Source organism: Poecilia formosa, unplaced genomic scaffold (genome assembly GCF_000485575.1).
Source record: "Poecilia formosa unplaced genomic scaffold, Poecilia_formosa-5.1.2 Scaffold469, whole genome shotgun sequence".
Taxonomy (NCBI): Eukaryota; Metazoa; Chordata; class Actinopteri; order Cyprinodontiformes; family Poeciliidae; genus Poecilia; species Poecilia formosa.
This window is the reverse complement of record NW_006800408.1, coordinates 299,280-320,538: the sequence shown is the minus strand read 5'-3', so window position 1 is coordinate 320,538 and position 21,259 is coordinate 299,280. Positions and strand designations below refer to the sequence as shown.

Below are 21,259 nucleotides of genomic sequence, written 5' to 3'. Positions count from 1 at the left end.
CTACTATGCTCGCGCTGGGTTTCCACCTATGACGGAGACCTGCTGCTGCTGTGCAGAGATACACAGGTGTGTTAGAATCATGGCAGCAAACCAGCAAAACGCAAAGAACTTTTCACAGTTTTTCCCTCGAACAAACAGACTGTTGAGTAAAGCTGTTGGATGCTGGTAATGTTAGCTAAAAGATGACTAGCTAGCTAATATCAATTCAGCACCTTAAACTTGTTAACAAGTAGCTTGTAGGCTACTGGTGTTGTTGTCTATGTTGCCCCCCAAAAAGTTGATTCCCCCCCTTGTTTGTCTGGAGCCGGGGCTGAGTATAACAGGGAGTCTCTAAGAATCCACCCCCTTCGCTCACACACATCGTTCAACCAGACAGCTATTTGTAAGCCCAGAAATAGTTTGGGAACCACTGTCCTAAGGTAAGGTAAGGTAATTTTATTTATATCGCACATTTTGAGCAACAGGGCAATTCAAAGTGCTTTACATGAATTAAAAGGAAATGCAAGCAGCATTTGTAAAATGTTATACAAATAGCATTTTCCTCTAAATACAACAAGAATTAAAGCTGCAAGCAGCCTCGAGCGGCCCTAGCAGCTCAGCGCCGCTCCGGCCTATTGGCCACTGCAGGGGTCCAAGCACCGCCGCCCGCCAGCCACCGCGGATGCTCTCGCGCAGCTCCTGCACCCGTCTGCCAAGGCCGTACTCATCGATGAGTTCTGCAGTGCTCCTCGACGATGCACCAAAAATCTGGTGCAGATGGGCCGATGTAGCGAGGAGATATAGCTGATTGAATAACCTAGGGGGCGCGGTGGAGTCACATTACAATTCAAGGCTGTTGGGCCCCTTAGCGGTGAATAAAGGTCATACATATCCAGTTTGGTGCCAATCGGATGCTCCATGTTTGATTTAGAGACAACCATATGCAGATGGCGAGAGACTACAACTCGGCATTTTGCCACTTACATGATTCAGCCAGCATTGACAGAGTTCATCATCATGTCATTTTATGTCAGTTGGCACAGGATTAAACCCATATGAATCATAGAGTAAATGTAAGACATACAGTAGAAAAAACAGGTGTCTTCCTGTCGGAAGTGGGCAGGGCTAAGATGATGTCATCAATTGACCACCTAAATGTTATGAGGGCTGGTCTGTAGTCAGACATAGGAAGTCTTATGGAGCTGTGACCTTCTATGTGGAAGTTATCGCATCTTGATGTTTTATGGCGAATAGTCAAAGTTTTGCACTTAGCCACCACCACATGCTTTGATGTACAAAAAATCCTGTGATAACTTTTGACCTTTCATGTCTCAAGAGTGTGCTGAGTGAGTTTGAAGTCTGTATCTCAAAAGTTGTAGTAGGAGTTCGATCACATGCGACGTCTCTGAAAAACAGGAAATTGCAGCTTTTATCCAAAATGGCTGACTTCCTGTGGGGTTTGGACCATGGCTCCAAGAGACTTTTTTGTAGGGCCTGACCAGATACATATGTGTACCAAGTTTCATAATTCTGAGATAAAGCATGGCTTGGGGCTGAGCATTTAAAATATTCTAGAGGGTGCTGTTGTGACATTAGGCCACGCCCACCAAATATTTTTATGGATTCCTGTCTGGGGGCCGATAAGGATCCAACCTACTGAGTTTGGTGCAGCTCGGCTTGAAACTGTGGAATTGACGGCCAAACATATGGCGACGGCGTTATGGGTCACTTCGCCACGCCACCACGCCCAACTATTCCATTGAAAACAAACAGGGTTGTAATCCACAACACACCAACATGTCTTCTGTCTCTGGACACAGTTTGATGTTGATTAGGTCAAAGGGATCAGATAGTGACCGTTCACAGTAAAATATAACTCTTCCTGTTCTCAGGGGGCATGGCCTAAGTGATGTCATCATTTGACCATTGGGAATTGTAGGGCACCCGATGACGATCAATCACTGAAAGTTTGGTGCCTCTGTGAGTTTTTGTGTAAGTTATAATAGCTTTGTGTTTCATTGCGAATAGGTGAACTTTGACCCCAGGAAACCACCCTTTAGCAGGCACGGGGGTTGTCAAAGGTTTGCGTTATCAAACGCAAACCTTTGATAACTTTTAATCGGCCATGCCTTATGAACCAACTGACCAAGTTTGAAGCTGATCGATCGAAATCCCTAGGAGGAGTTCGATCAAATGCGAAGGCTGTAAATGGCCAATATGGGGTCAAAATCGCAACTTCAATCCAAAATGGCCGACTTCCTGTCATACTTGCACTATGACATTAATTGTAAATTCTGAGCGTCTTGGGGAGCTCTACAAGTGTACCAAATTTCAAGTCTCTATGATGAAGTAAGTTAATAGGAAAGGGTCTTTTGAAAGTTTCTAGGTGGCGCCGTTGAGCCATTTCGTTTGCGATTTTTGCATTGACCTTAAAATACGTTTTTCATAGTTGTTCTGAAACAACTATTTGTTGTTGTTAATTTTTCATAGTCTCGACGCGTCCGCCAAGTTTGGTGAGTTTTTGAATATGATAAAGCCTCCAAAAAGCCAATTTACTTTACGGAAGCTTAATAATTTACAGCACAATTTCAATAGGCCTTCGCAGCGCTTAGCTGCTCGGGCCTAATTATTGCAGACACTGCTTACAAATAACACCAGAGTCCATGTCTCAGTATTGTATCTTTTTCAGGAACTTAAAGGGAAGATTCTTCTGAAAGCAAAAAAAATTGGTGGTTTAGAGGAAACACTCAATGGGACTGTTGAAGACTCGCTGACGGGAGAGGTCAGTGATGAAGATGAAGTAGCAGAAATAGACGAAGATATTCTACATCGTGAGAGTATCCGGCGCAGAGTGAAGGTGGGTTTGCTCACCTGTTCAGTTTCTGTGTCTTAGACCCAAACTGTCTTTTACACAATCTGATAATCCTGGCTCATCTACTCTCAGAACCATCTGTTTTATTAGATTTTAAGCCGCTGTTGAGCTTTTAATCAGGAAGTGGCATGTGATGAATGAATTAAACGTTTAATAGATTAAGGTAGTCCCCAATATATTCACCCTGTTTCGATAAAGGACGTCAAAATAATTGATTGCTGTCTGGCCCATTATATTTCCTGGACTATTTTAACGTTTTCTATAATTTTAGGATTTATGCAGGACATTGACTGTATTCACATACGAATATGAAAGTGAAGACTAAAGCCCATGGAGTTCCTTGTAAACCCATTTGTAGCAATTGGAATTTCCCTCATCTTGTCTTCAAATTTAAATTCTTGTAACAATAATAAACCTCAGTGGATTTTATTGAAGGTTAAAGTGATTATAACTAAATCACACTTTTTCAGAGCAATTTACACAAATGAAAGTGTGAAAAGTCAGGCATTCATTTATATATAATATAATTAATATAATATAACATAGTATTATATAATGTATTATATTTATATTTATATTCATTTATATAAATAAAAATGAATGCTAGACTTTTCACATGTTTCACACAGTAGCATCATGCTAAAGTTCTTCTGAAGGAACACAAAAACTTGTCAGAACTGACACAGCTAAATCCAGGAGAATCTTTGAAAGCATAAAGTTTTACATTAAACCAAGTTCTATTGTTGCATTTAATTATAAATATTATTTCCACATTGGACCTGGGGGAAAACAACAACAACCTACTCAGCATCCATTGGTGAGTGGACTATTGATTAGTCATAATCTCTGTTGCTACAAATAAGTGGGGGTAGAGTTTGCGGGGTGTGAGAGGCAGGACAGACACCCATACATATACACAGACTCATAACTAGAGACAATATAAAGCAACCAGTGTTAACCCAAAAGTCAAGTTTGTAGACTGTGGCAGGGAGGCTCAGACCTCATGCTGGGATTCTTTCTTGCAAGGAAGCAGCATGAACCACTATGCCACTTGGTAACCCCTTTTACCCTTTCATAAAAAATAAAAACGGTTTGAAAAGCAGGGAACAGAGACAGGCTGTTACATGATGTGATCAACTTGCACACTGATGACCCACAGAGTCATGAGTGTTCTGCTGGAGTACAGCAGAACCAGCTTACCTTCTCTAAAAGTTTGTAAGTTGGAATAACAGTGCTAAAAAAGCATAGTATAATATTCAGTTCTTGAATCTCTTATTTTATCTTTAGGTTCTCTACTGGAAAGAACTGTGCCTCTTTGAGTCCCAAACTCACTCACTGAACTTGTTTTGTTAAACTTTGGGTTAATGCATCTATTTCAGTGGACACAAACCCACTGAGCACTCACAGTCCTGTTTGGTAAAAAGCATCAGAACAAAACATGAACTTCTACTGAGACTTGTTAGCACATTCATCAGAGGTGAGGCTTTTGACAGTGACATAAGCTCCCCTGTGCAGAGACACAGACACCTAAACCATGAACAGAGGTTCATGGTTTAGGTGTCTGTGTCTCTGTCTTATAGACAGGTGAAGGTGATAGTGCCAGCGGAGGGCAGGAATGCCCTCACAGATTGGCTTTCATGTGAAAGCAACCAGGAAGGCAGCATACAGAGGTGCTCCGACAGTCTCACTGTGCAGAACCTTTGATCTGAGCAGCCATGACAGGAACCATGCCGACATGCCTCCTTCACATTGCAGTGGGGTATCACTTCCACTCACCATGGGATTTGTTTTCAGCACAAGGGTTCACGATATCATGTGGTTGACTGAAATAACAGTCAGGTGATGTTAATGCACAGCTAGTTCGTGGGTATAATAGAAAGACCTCATGCTGTGAGAGCGATAAAACTTCAAAGTTGGGACATCAGACAGGTGGCTTTGTGACATAAATATTCACATTAGGTTGAACAAACTGGACCTTTATAGGGCAATGTTTCTCAGAATCCAGAACTAAGTCTGACAGAGAATTTGCAGAACTCACTTGAAGAAGGTTGTGGACTAGAGATGCCTGACAATCTGGTTTTGTTTTTGAAGGAGTAGTGGACAGATACTACCAAGCCAAGAACAGAGAAGTTTACACACTCCTGCCAAAAAAGGCTGAAACATAAAAACTAAATCAAAAAGTGTTTCAGCCAAGTATTTGTTTAATGACAGGAACATGTATGGGTTATTCACATTTCCCCTCCAGATTTGCTTCTTATTGAGTTGAATAGTACAAGATGAGCTGCAATGGCTGCTTGTACGTTTCAGTTAAAACAACTATAGAATTTCAGTTTCTTCTTATTTACATTTATTAGCTTGGTTTTTAGCTGACAACGTTTCTGTCCACCATGTGCTCTTGTGCATTTGTCAATGAAGTAAAGAAATATTTACAACAAAAAGCCTTATGAAAGGTGAACTTTACTTTTCTCTTTCAGCAGATATCAAAACATTTCTTAAGTCTTGCACAGCACTCCACTAAAGATCAAAACACTGGATGGAACCAGGCTAACTACTTTACATCCATTTTATTTCTGATCTGTCACGCAACGCTTCTCACATCATTTTTCAGTATTTCCACTAGATGGCGTTTTCACATAAAAACATACTAAAAGCTGATCTTTTCCTATTAAGAAAATATCTAAATATACAAAAAGTATATAATAATCATACTCAATAATGAGTAATGTCACAAAATGACAATTTTGTCTCTTACATAAATGTTTCCATATGTGGAAAGTTTGTAAATAATTTAGTTAAATTTCAAACACCTGGCATTTTAACTGTGATATGTAGACCAATGACAGTGGGCCACTGCTCACAAAAGGGGCCGTGCTTTGCTCCCTTTGTGAGCAACACAGTGATTAAAAGCCATATATTTTTCTCTTTGCTATCAAAGTAAAAGTAAGCTGTGATTTACTGTTACAGTTGTATTTCTATCATTTGTTTCTGTCCATAGAAGTCAAAGCAGCGTTTGTCTAAAGAGCTGTCAGACTGTGTGGTCTACTGCAAGAGTGTCCACTTCAGGAGCTTCAAACATGCCCGTATCCACTCCAAGTTCTATGAAGTGGCCTCTTTTACAGAGTCCAAAGCTCGCAAGCTCCTACGAGAGGCTGGTTAGTTCCATCCATCCATCATAAATATCAGACATTTTCATATTTAGCATTAATGTCTGCACAAAATATCTTTGTGTTGTTGTGAATTGCACTGGATCATTTCCTTTCCAGGAGCAGAGTTTGTGCACCATAATGCCCGGCAACTGACCAGGGTATATCCCACTGGCTTCCGAACTGACTCTTCCAATTTCAATCCCCAGGAAATGTGGAATGCTGGGTCCCAAATAGGTGACTACAACCGAAAGTTTACTGGTTCTGATCAGACAAATCACACAATGTGCTCTGCCTCCTATGTATTTCCTTATGGCTGAACTGGTTGCAATTTTGTATGCTGATATCTTCTGAAGGGCTTTTATTCCTAGGGTTCTGCACCAAGGTCTTGTGAAGTATGCACAAGAACTGGCCTTTAAAGGGATCTTAAAGGGATCCACAATTAATTGAACACGTTGGCCTAAAAATAGCTGTTGTTTGTGATGTGTGAAAAAACTCATAATTATTATTTTTTTAAATTTGTATCTTTTGTTATGTTTTTCACCCATGAAGGTCACCATTGTTTCACCTGTGCAATGCATGATAGGTTGATGATGTAGTTGGGACCATTCTGTAATGGAATCTACAGAGCAAACGCAAAAAGGCTAATTTTTCCAGACTGGCTGTTTATCATGTTGCTTTTGACCAGTGTAAATTTAGACAGTATCACAATGTGTCGCTGTTGGCTGTAATTTGAAAAAAAAAGGGAAAAAAAAAGGAATAGTCAGGTGAGTTTTCTCACTTAAAAAAAAGACAAGTGCAGGACAGAGCCGAACACAACTTCCCAAGGACTTACATTTATGTCCTCAACATTTTTCTCCAGAAGATTTTGAATAATTTGTTCAAGTATCTGGCTACCAAGAGAAAGTTGCTGGGCAAAACAGGAAAGCCAGGCAGCATTGGGAACTCTTTTAAATGCTAACGGAGCTATTGCTACTGCCACTGGTACCAAATGTAAAACCACCGACCCGACACTGGACTAAAGACTGGACCCTAAACAGCTGTTACCGGACTGGACGTAGAGCTACTTACCCGATCACAGTCCGATCAGAGGTATGTGCCATACATTGTTTCATTTATGAAGCGGAAGGTGACGGCAGCAGCACAAACACCAGCTCCTTCTGCCAACTCTTTCTTCTTCCTCCGTTTGGTCTTCTCATCTCCATCACCTACATTTCCATGGATTTCAACGCTCTGGTTAAAATTGAAAACGCTTAATGACTTTACTCATTGCTGTTTTGACTGGACGGAGTTGGTGCAAACAGACCAAGCATACATCATTTACCCAGAATGCATTGCAGTGTAAACTACATGGCAACATCGGTGTGACAATATTTTATTCAAATGAATAAAAACTAAACAGCCTACAGTATTACTGTATTGTTTTCACATCTAAAATAAATATTTCTGAAATAAATCTATTGTTACAACTAATACATACATCATCATTATGAAGCAGACATTTTTCAACATTGTAGTACAAATTTTATGTCTAGTGTTAAATACAAACTAAATCCTGATAATTGCCCACAATTATCAGGATTTCCCACAAAAATGTTTCAAATATGTACTTGGAAACATTTTTTTTTTTTAATTAAAGAACTTTGTCATTCCAAGGAGATATCTTGTAAATATATCTAAGAACAACAAAACTCACTGATTTTGGGGGCAACAAATCAGAATTAATCGAAAATGTTGGTCATGACGGCCCAGTTCCACCTGGTGGTCCGTTTGGATCAGTTTTATGTAATGGACTGAGAATTATAATGAGTAACAGCATACATTTCGTCACTTTTCCACCCAGTTGCACTGAATTTCCAGACAGCTGGGGAGGGGATGGATTTAAATGATGGTCTGTTCAGTCAGAATGGCCGCTGTGGCTACGTCCTGAAGCCAGCCTTCATGAGAGACAAAAACGACAGGTTTGACCCTGACCTGCCTCAGAAACGAGATGACTACCAACCCATCGTCCTCACCATTCAGGTACAACCCACCTAAATGAAACAATGATTTTTGTTCTCAGGAGTTGGCTTCATAGGCTGGACAGGATCCTGCAATGACTGCATGTGTTTTACTGCCCTTTCATAAAGGTGATAAGTGGCCAGCAGTTGCCTAAAGTCAACATCAAAGAGGATTGTATAGTGGATCCTCTAGTCAGAGTGGAGATCCATGGAGTTCTGATGGACCAGGCCAAACAGGAAACCAGACACATTGAAAACAACGGTATGACAGGTTGAGCTCTGCACTGTTCATATTCCAGTGTGCACCATTTACATGACCCTACTGCTAGAAATTCAGAACTATGTATTCGTTAGAAGAGCACCACATTGTATTTTCTTTACGTCTGTACATTTCATAAGAACATGTCATTAAAAAAAAAAACAGAAAGCAAAAGAACAAAATTGATATATTGAGCAAACTTTTCTGATTGGAGCTTCTCCTGCATTCAAACTAATTGGAAAATAAGTTAAAAAAAACAATTTTCATTACAGTCTAAATGCAAAATCCTGTAAAGTTCTTCAAAGCCTATGGACTTTTTCACACTTTGTGTTTTACCTTTAATATGTGATAGAACATCGCAAAGCAGTCCATAATTATAACTGGGTTGAAAGTGGCTGATATCTAGTGAACATCTGTTAACATCAGTTTTCAATTCTTGCCACAGATTCTCCGTTGAAGTTAGGTCTGGACTTTGGTTAAGCCATGCTTTGTATCTCTGAGACCTTCAAAAAACAGGAGGATTTACACTCAGAATACATCACACACATGGACTCTGTTTACTATAGTTGACGACTGGCGGTAATTGGTTGGATTTTACTTCAAGGTATCATTGTAAAGGGAACTAATTACACATTGTATTGGTAAAATAATAGTTGAAAATCTCGTATCAAGTTCTTTCCAATTTGTGTTGGTTGGACACATAAAAATCATTGAAGTTTGTGCTTTTAATCCAACAAAAAGTCTTAACAGAAAAGATGTGAATACTTTTATTAGGTCCTGTTTGTGTGATAAGACTTTTTTTCCTCACAAGCTGAGTGATATGTGTTACAGAAGATACCAGTTGATTTGTTTTCCAGGATTCAATCCCCTGTGGAATGATACTCTGCGCTTCACCATCCACACACCCGAGCTGGCTCTGGTCCGCTTTGTGGTGGAAGACTACGATAAGACATCCAAAAACGACTTTGTGGGGCAATTTACACTCCCACTCAGCTGCATGCAAAAAGGTAGATCTTTTTGATCTTTTTTAATCACCTTGTTCTATTCTTCTGATTTAATTGAAGAACAAAAGGAGGATGCGTTACCATCAAATGTGTTGTATAAAAAATTCCAATGTTATTTTTCCACCATTTTTTCCAATATTTGATCATGAAAAGGATTTCAAACAGAGAATAATAAAGGAGACAAAGTACGGTCCAACTGAAGGGTTATTAAACGCAGTTATTATTCCTAAAGATGGATGTTTAAAACAACTTAAGTGTTTCTGTCAAACAGCTGTTTCCACTCCTGCTACCTAATGTTCGTGGTTTGGTTCTGTGTTCTTTAGGTTATCGTCACATTCACCTTTTGTCCAGAGATGGAACCAGGATTTCTCCCTCATCCTTGTTTGTTCATGTCAGGATCACAGATCTGGAATGACCTGAACAGAAGTTCTGCAAAGAACAACCTTCCACATTGTATTTAATAATGGGAGTCCATTTATATTTGTCTCATAAAGCATTAGATTGAATGTTAGTATTGCAATATTCTTATTTGAAGTAAATGGAAATGTTATGCCAAATGAGAAGAGATTCTAAAGAGCTGATGCAAGGATGGCTGCTCTCTGTCTTTGTGTGTGTAGGTGTGCGCGTTTGTTTGTAATACTTGTGGGGACGATTTTCCTGACATATACTATGTTGTGGGGACCAATTGCTCGTTGTGGGGACCAATTGCTTCTTGTGGGGACCGGAGCCTGGTCCCCACAAGGGGAAACCCTGTTTTTGGGTCAGGGGTCAGAGTTAGGACTAAGGTATGAATTGAGTTTTGGGTAGGGTTAGATATGTGACGTTTAGGGTTAGGAAAAGGGTAAAGGTAAGGTTTAGGCTGTAGAAATGAATGGAAGTCAATGGAAAGTCCCCACAAAGATAGCCACGCAAACAGGTGTGTGTGTGTGCGTGCGTGCGTGCGTGCGTGCGTGCGTGTTGGGTTGTTAGTGACTGCATGCATGTGCATTTCTGCTATTATTGTGCTGTAGTGGAGAATGTGCCACCAGATATTAGTCAGGAAATTCAGTCCCTTGCTTTGTGTAGTCATCTGTATTCCTCCTGTCGTCAGTTTGGCTCCTACAGTCATGTCACCCATGATGGAAAATCATGATGGAGTTCTTACACACAGTTTCGGTGGACAGCCTTTTCCCACCTTCTCTTTGAAGCATGTTGGTCTGAGTTGAAGATGAAGTGAGGAACTCCTCACAATTCAGTGTATGTATATAATAAATAATTGTGTGAATTTATTTTTGTATTTATACCATGATATTTATAGCAAACTGTAAACCGTTTTTGTATTGGACATATTTTCAATGAGCACAATCAGGAAGAAATAAAAGACTTTCATTGAATAGTTCCTTTTCTTTAAAAGGTGGACTACAAATTTGATCATCCCTGATGATGTCACTGTTATCTTGGTTAATCCAACAGGGCTTGAAATCTCTCAAACAGTTCTGGGTGACAGTCAGACCCTGAGTCTGAGTGAGTTTCAGCTGCTGAACTTTATAAAAAAAGAATTAAATATCCTTTCAAATCCTAATGCAGAAATCACTATTCTCCATATTCCTGCTACAATGTAACTAATTCAAACGTCTGAATCAGCCTTTCAACATGCCAGTTGTTTCAACATTCACATGATGCTGGCAAAGAGCTAAAACTTGCAAGAAACCTTAAAATTACCTGTTCACAAGTTGGACTGTGCTAGGTTCTACTTACACAGTCCATGAGACAAACTGTGTTGTAACTATAAACTATAAAGAACCTCAAATTTTGTGTTCCAGTTTACATTTTAAATTCAGCTTGTTGTTTGTAGCAGAAATTTGAACTTCTGGTCCAAGAAGACAATTTAATATTCTTTTGGTATCTCAACAGAAAACATAAATGGAAAACGTTCCAGATGCTTGTGAACTAAAACATTCTTCAAAATTATTATTATTATTATTATTATTAGTAGTAGTAGTAGTAGTAGTAATGTTACACATTCTGCCCTGTGACATTTTATGCTGGGCATGCGGAACGTTTTTAATTTGTTTCCTAACGACGGAGCAAACCGTGGCACAATTAGTGTCAAGTTGAACTTAACACAACACTTCCGTTAAATATCGTCAAAATAAAAGATTTGTGCTTTCTGTTACGGTTTTAGTAACTTTCTCGTTTCCAACTCATGTTGCTAAACAACTATTATTCACTCTGAAACCGTCAGTAATGAATTTAGCTAATGTTCGTATACCAAAAGAATATTAAATTGAATTATTGGACCAGAAGTTCAGATTTACATACGCGACATTTAAAATGTAAAAACATGAACTTCCGATAGTTCAGACAGTCAGACCCCACGTGGTCTTCAACGCACCGTTGTAGAGTAGAAACGACAGGTCCAAGTAGTCTGGTGGGCATAAAAGGAAAAGCTGGACGTCCTGGAGATGTTAACATGGTTGGAAAGGTGAAACATGTCCGTCAGAAGCTCCATCAGGAGGCCGTGAAGCTCCACGGTCCCCACAGCCTCACTCAGCCCAGCGGGACGGAGCTGTCCCAAAGTCCGCTAGAGCTCCACAACACACCGGCGGCGCCACCCGTGGACAAAGAACCGACCCAAGGCGAAGGACAGGTCATACATCATCTGTCAGAATGTCAGATTTTAAAAGTAATCTGTGTGGACCATAAAATTAATAAAGCACAGATAAGCAGAGAAAGTGTGGTGGCTGTACTTTTGATATAACGAGTGCCGACGATATAATGTGGAAGTGAGGACTGATGATAAAACTGTCCATGCTGGTTGTTAAAGATCGGATGTACAGGTGGTTAAAAGATTTTATAAGAGGAAAAGAAAAAATAGAATAAAGCTATTCAAGAAAATATATTATTGAAAATGGAGCTCCCCAAGGATTCATAATAAGCCCTTTTCTCTACAATGATAATGATGTGTTTTGATTTCATTACATTTTTCCAGACTATTTCTCAGCGCTTCTTTCCTTCTGGGATATTTGCTGCCACAAAGATCTCTGCAGAGTCCCTGGTCCAAACACTCAGCTTTGAGGAATGCCCACAAGTCCAGCCCACCATCACAGGTAAGATTGACGCTCTGCTGCACCTTACCGATGTACACTATTGTCAAATGTATTTTCTCACCCATCCAAATTATGGGAATCAGGTGTTCTAATCACTTCCAAGGCCACAGCTGTAAAAATGAGGCACCTACACATGTAGACTGTTTCTACCAACACTTGTGAAATAATTCTCTAAGCTCTATCAGGAGCTCAGTGAATTCCAGCATGAAACTGTAATAGGATGCCAGCTGTGCAACAAATCTAGTCATGATATTTCTTTGTTCCTAAATATTCCACAGTCGACTGTCAGCTGTATTATAAGTAAAAGGAAGTGTTTGGGAACAACAGCGACTCAGCCACAAAGTGGTAGGTCATGTAAACTGACGGAGCGGGGTCAGTGGATGCACATAGCGGTCAGTGGATGCACATAGCGGTCAGTGGATGCACATAGCGGTCAGTGGATGCACATAGCGGTCAGTGGATGCACATAGCGGTCAGTGGATGCTGAAGCACATAGCGCAAAGAGGTCACCAACTTTCTGCAGTCCGTCACTACTCCAAATTTCACACGGCCTTCAGATTAGCTCAGGAACAGTGCACAGAGAGCTTCATGGAAAGGATTTCCATGGTGACCAGCTGCATTCAAGCCATACATCACCAAGTGCAATGCAAAGCATCAGATGCAGTGATGTATGGCAGGCCGCCACTGGACTCTAGAGCAGTAGAGGCATGTTCTCTTGAGTGACAAATGGCGCTTCTCTATCTGGCAATCTGATGGACCAGTCTGGGTTTGGTGCTTGCCAGGACAACGGTACTTGTCTGACTGTAAAGTTTGGTGGAGGAGGGATCATGGTGTTGGTTTGTTTTCCAGCAGCTGGGCTTGGCCCCTTAGTTCCAATGAAAGAAACTCTGAATGCTTCAGCTTTCCAAGACATTTTGGACAAATCCATGCTCCCAACTTTGTGGGAACAGTTTGGAGCTGGCCCCTTCCTCTTCCAACATGACTGTGCATCAGAGCATAAAGACATGATGGCAGAGTCTGGTGTGGATGAACTTAACTGGCCTGCACAGAGTCCTGACCTCAACCCGATAGAACAGCTTCGGGATGAATTAGACCAGAGTGAGACCCAGGCCTTCTCAGTATGTGACATCAAAAATGTGCTTCTGGAAGAATGGTCAGAAATCCCTGTAAACACTGCTAAACCTTGTGGACAGCCTTCCCAGAAGAGTTGAAGCTATTCTAGCTGCAAAGGTGCACCAACGTCATATTGAATCCTATGGGTTCAATATGACAATATGTCACTTATACTCATATTTAAGTGACAGGCAGGTGAGCGAATCATTTTGGCATTATAATCTATATAGTATATAATGTATTGTCTCCTTACAACCACAAATCACAACAGTTTTTATGTGGTAGACCTACACAGATTGGTGCCTAACTGTAGTCCTATGGATTTCAAACATAATTATAACATTTTCAACATTGTTTTTTCTAAGAAAAGTCTGAAATCTGTGACTTGAATTTGTATTCAGCAAACCTAAACAAATCTAGTAGCCCTTGGGTCGAAACAAGACCATCTATGCACTATAACACCCACAAAATCTCATCTAGCCCGCGTACCTCGAGAGTGAAAATTCTCAAACCTAAATAAATCCAGAACTGCTGATAATCTTCAGAACTCACCTAGTTAGTAAAGAGTTCAGCTTGCTAAAGAACATTAGCAAACATCAACATCTGGTTAGGTGAGTCCATATTGAAGAAGTCTAAATACCGGATGTTGATGCTGTCTTACAGTTTGCTTGGCAGTCTGTGTTCTAGTTTTGGGATGTAATAATGTAGAGATTAAATTAAAGTTTTGTCAGGACATTAGACATTTTTCTAAACTATCCAAATGTGTTTAATAAGCTCACTGACAACAAAGATGTGAATTTTTATGCCATTAATACTCGGGGCCTGGTGCAGCAGAAAACAGTTCAGATTTTCTCCTCAGGAAGGAAATGGGCACAGTCATTGTTTTAGACAGGATAATGCTCTAATAGATGATTCTCCAACTATATTATCCACGAAAAAAGTCAACACATTTTAAAATCCAGGTTTATTTAAATATTTAATTCCTGTGAATGCTCTGACTGGAAGAAACCAGCAGGGGCCGCCAGCAGACTGGTCACTGTACCTCTGGACTATTTGAGGGCTTTGTCTGATCTTAACTCCACACATTTTAACATCGCAATCAGCAGAAATGGTTCATTTTAAGGTGAAATGGTTCATAAATTCTTCTATTTTGCTCTGTCAGTAGTTTTTAAGCCACAGTTTGATTCTACTCTTTGTGTTTAGGTCACTGTTTGGTTCTGTTTCTGGATAGTAGGATTCAAGGTTATTGAATCCTAAAAATTCTGAATCCTTTGTTTTTAGGATTCAGTTGTCTTTATTGTCTTTGTGGCTTGTTTTTTCTATTGCAAATGCAATAGAAGTTTTATCACAAAATTTCTATTGCACTTTCTTAAAATACCTCTCAAGATGAAGTATGAGTGTTGAATTTGCTTACAGTCCAGAGCTACAGACAGTAAACATGAAGGTGTTCACTGGTTAAAACCTCTTTAAGAGTCAACATACACAAGTGATGGTTAAACATAATGATGCCAAACAAGTGAAGTTGTTTGTGTGCACTTAGTGTGAAATAAAGTGAGTTCATTTCAGCCTGTGTACCAGAGCCTTCACTTTTACATCTCACAGCCAGTGAACCTTCAATACACTTCAGATGGTATTTCTCTGTTTATAGTTGCTGAAGCAACAATTCTGAAATATGGTTTGTCACATATTTTCTGTCTAGTGACTGTTAATAAAGACCTGTAGAGCCAATAAATATCTTTATTCCCAGTGTTTGGTTTCATTTATGAAATGAATGCTAATCTGTTTACCTGTGATCTGTGCAGAGTATTCCAGTCCAAACTTGACCCCATATAGTGAGGCTTTATATCTCATCTGATTTTAGGTGGTTCTCTTCGTGTTTCCTCAAAATGGCTAACTAAACAAAAGGCCCAGACATGAAGCACGTAAGCAGATTAAAGACCTTAATACGTCTTTAATTTGTGTCATTTTTTTCCATTGAAACAATTCAAGGTGTGTGGGTTGGAGGGTCGCCTTGTGTCCATTCAGCCAGAATCACAGCAGCTATCCATTTCATCTAACAGCAGAAAGCTGACTCTCCTCATGGGAGCAGAGTGGTGGTAAACCCCCCCCACCCCGCTCTTATCTATCCTAGTTTCTGTAGTCAGCATCAGATTCTTATCTTTGCCTGTTCTGACTGCAAACACTTGTGTTGTTTGGTTCGTGGTGGCAGATAAAAACGCAGCATTTTAGAGGTCTTAACTACTGTAACGATTTTAGCCTCAACTTGCTGAGCTTTTCCTATCACTCCTTTTTTATTTTATCCACCTCATTTATTAGTTAACAGAACACTGTTTTTTGGTTTAGCAGTTTCTGGTTAAAAAAAAAGCAACATATGGAATGCTATATTTACATTAGAATTCATCTAGAGAGGGATCAGCGGCAGTTTTTGAGTCAATTGTCTTTTTTCTAAATTGAGTGAAAGTTGCTGAATGTTTGTAATCCTGTTTACTTTTAATTGAAATTGAAAGAAAAAGAATGCTTTAAACAGTAGATTAAAAGTTTTAATTCATCACTACAGCATCCATCTGCCTGTGCTCACAGGTCAATATGTGGCCCAAACAAGATGATCTGCAGACCTCCAGGTGGCCCCTGTGCCACATGTTGAACCTTCTTCATCTAAATAATTGAGTGCAGATCAGCTCCATTCTCTGCCCCAGGAACCTTTCCTGTTTAACCGGGTTTTATATGTGTTACCATGGAACTGTGATTCTGTTGCCACAGGACCAGTGGAGACAAAACTCAAGTCAAAGAAAGAGAAGATGAAGGAAAGAAGAGAGAGATGGCTCAGCAGTAAGTTCATCAGTGCCTAAAGAACATGTTTCCACCACGGAAGACCTGCTGCTGTTCACTGAAAGCACACATGCTTTAATGTCTGTCTTCATTCATCAACATTTATTTCTCCACATTCAGCTGAAAGCAGATATTTACATAAACTTTTTAAGATTGAAATCAAGCAAAACGTTCCTGTTTTAGCTACCATTCTATGTTTTATTTGCTAATTGCCAGAATAATGACTTTCTTTAAATTCAAAGTTTTCCACTTTATTTGCCCTTTAAATGATCCATCAGTGCGTTTGCAAGCTGTAATCAAATTTTTCATGTTGCTGTTTGAGTAATGGCTTCTTCCTCTCAGAGTGGCCTTTCAGCCACTGTGAGTCCAAATCGGATGCATTTAAAAATTGTCTCTTCTGATGTTCAAAAACTCCAGAAAAATGAATTAATCAATACTTTGCAGTATGACCACAGATCCAATCTGCATGTGTCAGGAGAACAACCAGGGGTCGCTTAGCGATTAGTGGTTATCCGTAAAGTGTCTGCTTAGCTTAAAAATGAGCAATGTTAGAGCGAACATAACATTCAGAAGTGTTTTATTTCTTAGAATCCATCTGCAAATGTGACGCATGCCGACTGCATGAGTGGGTTTTGGATTCAGGACCATTATTGTGTCTCAGTGTAATTATTGCTGCTCTAACTCTGCGGCCATCATCTCCAGTAATTGACATGAAGCCTGTAACCAAAGCCTTCTGCTGAGCCAATCAATTCCTCAGTAACACAACACGCAGCTTCTTCACGCGTATAATTAGGTGCTAATGGCTGCTGCCTCAGACCCGCTGAAATCTGAGCCCGGCTCCACAGAGGACGCTTTTCCAGAATTAGGGAAGAAATTAGAAGGACAGCTTGTTCCAGATTTCCTCGGTCTACAAAGAATGAATATATGAAAGGACAAAAGAAAAGCATGACTGCCTCACCTAACAGTTTTATTATGATTGACCTGAAATATATTTTCGTTTTCTAGTAATCTGAAAAAATTGCTCTCTTATGATTGGTTATAGTTGGAAAAAAAATTATTTAGTTCTTATTTTTCAAGTTTCACCTCTTACCAAGAATGACGAGGTTTGTAAGCCTCATTGTAGGTACATCTCAGCTGTGAGAGATGACCTAAAAATGTTCAAATCATAGTATGATTTTTGAATAATTATAATTTTCTTGCATGAAATAAGTATTCGATATAGTAGAAAAATACAACAATACAATACAAGCTGGGCAGTGACTCAATTTTATCAGCTAATAGAGTTTGTTGTTTAAGAATTAGATTTTTGGAAAACCAGGAGATTTTCCAAAGATTTCCGTAGTTCAGTCAGTGTGACATCAGCCTTTACAGCTCGACTAAACACACAGCTTGTGTTTAGTTAGGTTTTGAATTCAGACCAGTTCTCACATGGAATGATTGAAGTAAAACAAGTTTTTGAAAATCTTTTCTGTCATTTGTTTCTAAGGAAGGAAAACATGATTAAAATCAAAAATTAGATTTGGTTTGAAAACAAACAAAAAAAAATCAAGAGATTTTATCTTTAAGACATATCACTCAGCCCGACAGGAACCTTTGTCTACAGCTGTTTCCTGTAGTTCTTTACCAAACGGTAGCAGGGATTTTGCTCCGTCTGTCCACACAGATTTTAGGGTTCAATCATTTAAATTCCTCTCTCAGACATGTGGATACGCTGCATGTTAGCTCAGCTTCCTTCAAAGATTTTCTGTTATGTTCCGGTGTGGAGACTGGCTGGGCCACTCCAGAACCTTGAGATTCTTCTTGTGGAGCTTTTCCTTCAAGGAGTAAAATGTTACTGGATTTTCTCATAGTTGTGTGTTTTTCAGTTCTTCAAAGAAGAAACCCTCCAGAATCCACCGTTTCACATTTAAAAAATAGAACACATTATGGATTTATGTTTGAATCATTTTAATGATGATAGTTCAGGATCAAGTCAGCTGTCTTGACTGAACTGACTTTTTGCTCACCATGAAAAGATGACCCAGTAGTTATGAAACAAGCATAAAACGGCTGTTTGGATCAATGTCTTTTAGGGTCTACTGATTTCTGATGTTTTGGATAAACATGCTAGCTTGTTTTTATTCTTGTCATCATTCTGTTTCTGTTCTCAGAGATCAGCTTCATCAGGGAGGCCAAGGAGAAGCAGGCGGCGGAGGCCCGGCGGCGGGCCACCCCTGTGGTGGGAGACCTGAGGCCGCTGGTGGACGCCCTGCCGGAGCTCTGCCAGCTCATTAGCCCCCCTGCTGCCTTGGGATCCCGTCGTAAGACAAGGAAGAACAAAACGTAAGTTCCAGCTCAGAGTTTAGTGTGCTCAGTTCTTGATGACAGGTCCAAGAAAGAGCAGGAAGGTTCATCAGAAGAAAAATGGAGTGTATGTCCAAACTTCTGTTCAGACGCTGCTAAATGAAAGAGAAGGTGGTGAGAGGTGTCATTAGCATGTTTTTGTTCTTCTGTTTCAGACCCATGAAGAGGCCTGAGCCGACAGACTTCAGCCAGATGAAGCAGTCCCAGAAGCGTAAACTGCTGTAAGCATCGCTTTTCCCTTCGATGATGACAGTCTGTCTCAAACTGGGGAACCCCATAGTGGTTTGCAAGGTTTTGCATTTTCTGTAACATGATCTTAAAGTGTGTATAGTTAACTTACCTAAGGATTGTGTTTAAAAATAATAGTGAATAAGTGGCTTATATTCACTCAGAAGAAAAGCTGAACATACCAGTGGAAAGAAAACAAAACCCGGACTACTTGCATGATTGGAAGAATTTATGTCTGCAGGAATATTTTTCAGTTTCTTTTTGTGGGTGAGTGGCAGAACTTTTGTTTGTACAACAGACCTAGACTGTGGCCAGGTCTGACCCTGACCTGGAGCTGCTCTGCTGCCACTGTGCCGTGTGCAATATGACAGTGACGAGGCAGTGAGCAGCGCTGTGCCCCACGCCGACTAACTACATCTTAACATCTCAAATAAAACAATTATTCAAATTGAGCTTTCTTAGGGCTAAAAGAAAATATTTGTTTCTGCCATAGCAACTTACGTCTATATTTTTATGATGCTTCTAATTTACACATGACTCTAAACTTTTAGTAATGCACACAGCACCTGTAGTAAATAACTTCTTTTTTGATTTTCATGAGTTTTTCATCATTGGGAAACTTAGAATCTGCTTTTTCATTAGTAAGTAACTCAAAACACCTGGAGTAGACTCACTCATGTCTCTGTTGTGGCCAGACACTTTTACAAAATAGCCTCACCCTTCTCATTAGAATGAACAAAGAAGACAACAATAAGTGATTTAAGAGACTAATATTTTAATTTCAGGTTGTATATATTAAGATGATGTGTTATTGTACGGGCAAATTCAAGATAGGTGGTCCATGAGTGTTTGTTAAACGGGTAGAGTGATCTTCAGCCTGAAAACGTTTGTTAAACACTGGACTAGGGACAAAGGGCTAGGTTACCGAGGGTCAACCTGTTCTCTGCTTCCACAGGGAAACTGAGAGCAGCCGCTTCAGTGACGCAGTCAGGATACTCTCCAGCAAACAGAACCCACTGTTGGACATTGGAGAGCAGCTAAAGAAGAGGATGAGGCATGAGGAAGAGCAGGGCCCCAGTTAGTAGCAGGTGGAGGCACAAACTCGGCCATCTGATGACTGCAGCCTTCTGCTTTTCATTGTGACTCTGAGTGTTTTTCAAAAATGAGCTTCCAGTAAGCGTCCACTTCTGCTTGTCCCTCTCAAACATCTTTAGAGGGTCTTCTTGGTCTTTTGTTGTTCACCAGTAACAGTTCTCCATGTGCTGGAGCCATCATCATCCACAAAGATGTTCAGCATCTCAATTTGTTCCCCTGGAAATGTCATGTTGAACTTCTTCCCAGCTGGAAGTTCTAAGACCCTGAGTGGGGTCTGGGTGGTAAGCTGTGGTTAGATCAGAGGTAAGACAAACCTAATCAATAGGAGCTTCAGGGCTCATGTGGACCATTAGTGCTCATTAATAATGGATGCTACGGGAAGAGCATAGGCTCAAATACAGACATTAGAGCTTTGCAAAACCAAACATTGAATTTCTGTACTTTCAGCTTTCATAGTCTGACTATATTGTGTGATGTTGTCAATTTGGTATGACTGGAAGCTTCAACAACAGATTTTATTGGGGTTTATGTTGAGTGGTGACGGTATCTTAAGCCAGTGTTTCTCAGCCCTGCATGTTTTAGGTGTTTCTTTTCTTCAGCCCAACTGATTCCAGGCATTTGCTGAACTGTAATCACCTGAATCAGGAATACTAAAGCAGGGAGCTATCTAAAACATGCAGGGCTGTGTGACTTGAGGACCAGGCTTGGGAAACACTGTCTTTAAGCCTGCTGTCTGTTTTCACATAAAGTCCACTAAAGTTTGGAAGACACACATAATCATGGCAATAAACTGATGAACATGTGTTTTATACATTTTTTAAACTAATTTGTGTAAGATATGATGCAGGTCTCCTGAATGAAGCTGAAGAGATGATCAACACCTTACTCACAGAATGATGATGATGGTGGTGGGAGGGGCTTTAAGAGTAAGCAAGTAAATAAAGGAGCAGCTCATTGATGAGGGCCTGACTAGAGTCATTTCCACTGAAACTGAAGTATGTTTGGGTTGTGTGCCTGAAAAATTAGAGTTTAGATTTATGGCCTGAACCCAACTGCAAATTTGGCTCCATCTTTAATAAGCCTTCAACATACAGAATGTGAAGTAGTGTTAATCTACCTACTGTAGTCTAAATAGAGAAGTAGGCAGCTTACCCAGTTGATAAAAGATAAAAAGTAAGGCGAAGATGTTCATTAGACTTTAACATAATTAGCAATAGTGACCCCACTGTTGCCAACTCAACAATTTTCTTGCTTCATTGAGCAACATTTCAGCCCAAAAAAATTGTATCTCCCAAAATCGGAATT

The 21,259-nt window shown here is 40.0% G+C and overlaps 2 protein-coding genes across 4 annotated transcripts in view; both read left to right on the top strand.

The window, feature by feature from the left end:
- The window catches only part of LOC103156201 (1-phosphatidylinositol 4,5-bisphosphate phosphodiesterase delta-4-like), a 19,927-nt gene extending 9,297 nt beyond the window's left edge, over positions 1 to 10,630 (top strand). For 2 of the 3 annotated variants that reach the window (XM_016664136.1, XM_016664135.1), the window contains exons 10-17: positions 2,669 to 2,836; positions 5,847 to 6,003; positions 6,115 to 6,231; positions 7,838 to 8,016; positions 8,124 to 8,256; positions 9,111 to 9,260; positions 9,581 to 9,876; positions 10,174 to 10,630. In XM_016664136.1, the coding sequence (XP_016519622.1) occupies positions 2,669 to 2,836; positions 5,847 to 6,003; positions 6,115 to 6,231; positions 7,838 to 8,016; positions 8,124 to 8,256; positions 9,111 to 9,260; positions 9,581 to 9,672 (996 nt within the window). In that variant the 3' untranslated portion in view covers positions 9,673 to 9,876; positions 10,174 to 10,630. The remainder of the gene's footprint in view (positions 1 to 2,668; positions 2,837 to 5,846; positions 6,004 to 6,114; positions 6,232 to 7,837; positions 8,017 to 8,123; positions 8,257 to 9,110; positions 9,261 to 9,580; positions 9,877 to 10,173) is intronic. The other variant, XM_007578177.2, reaches the window with a different exon arrangement.
- A 954-nt stretch (positions 10,631 to 11,584) lies between these two features.
- slx9 (SLX9 ribosome biogenesis factor) lies at positions 11,585 to 20,912 on the top strand. The gene is made up of 6 exons (XM_007578176.2): positions 11,585 to 11,886; positions 12,229 to 12,346; positions 16,220 to 16,288; positions 18,439 to 18,610; positions 18,787 to 18,852; positions 19,815 to 20,912. The coding sequence occupies exons 1-6, from the start codon at positions 11,710 to 11,712 to the stop codon at positions 19,939 to 19,941; spliced, it is 729 nt and encodes a 242-aa protein (XP_007578238.1). The 5' UTR covers positions 11,585 to 11,709; the 3' UTR covers positions 19,942 to 20,912.
- Positions 20,913 to 21,259: the final 347 nt, after the last annotated feature.

Coding starts and splice junctions, on each gene's coding strand:
- slx9 (XM_007578176.2), top strand. CDS start 11,710: ATGGTTGGAAAGGTGAAACATGTCCGTCAGAAGCTCCATCAGGAGGCC. Junction 18,611..18,786: donor AAGACAAGGAAGAACAAAAC/GTAAGTTCCAGC, acceptor CTTCTGTTTCAG/ACCCATGAAGAGGCCTGAGC. Junction 18,853..19,814: donor TCCCAGAAGCGTAAACTGCT/GTAAGCATCGCT, acceptor CTGCTTCCACAG/GGAAACTGAGAGCAGCCGCT.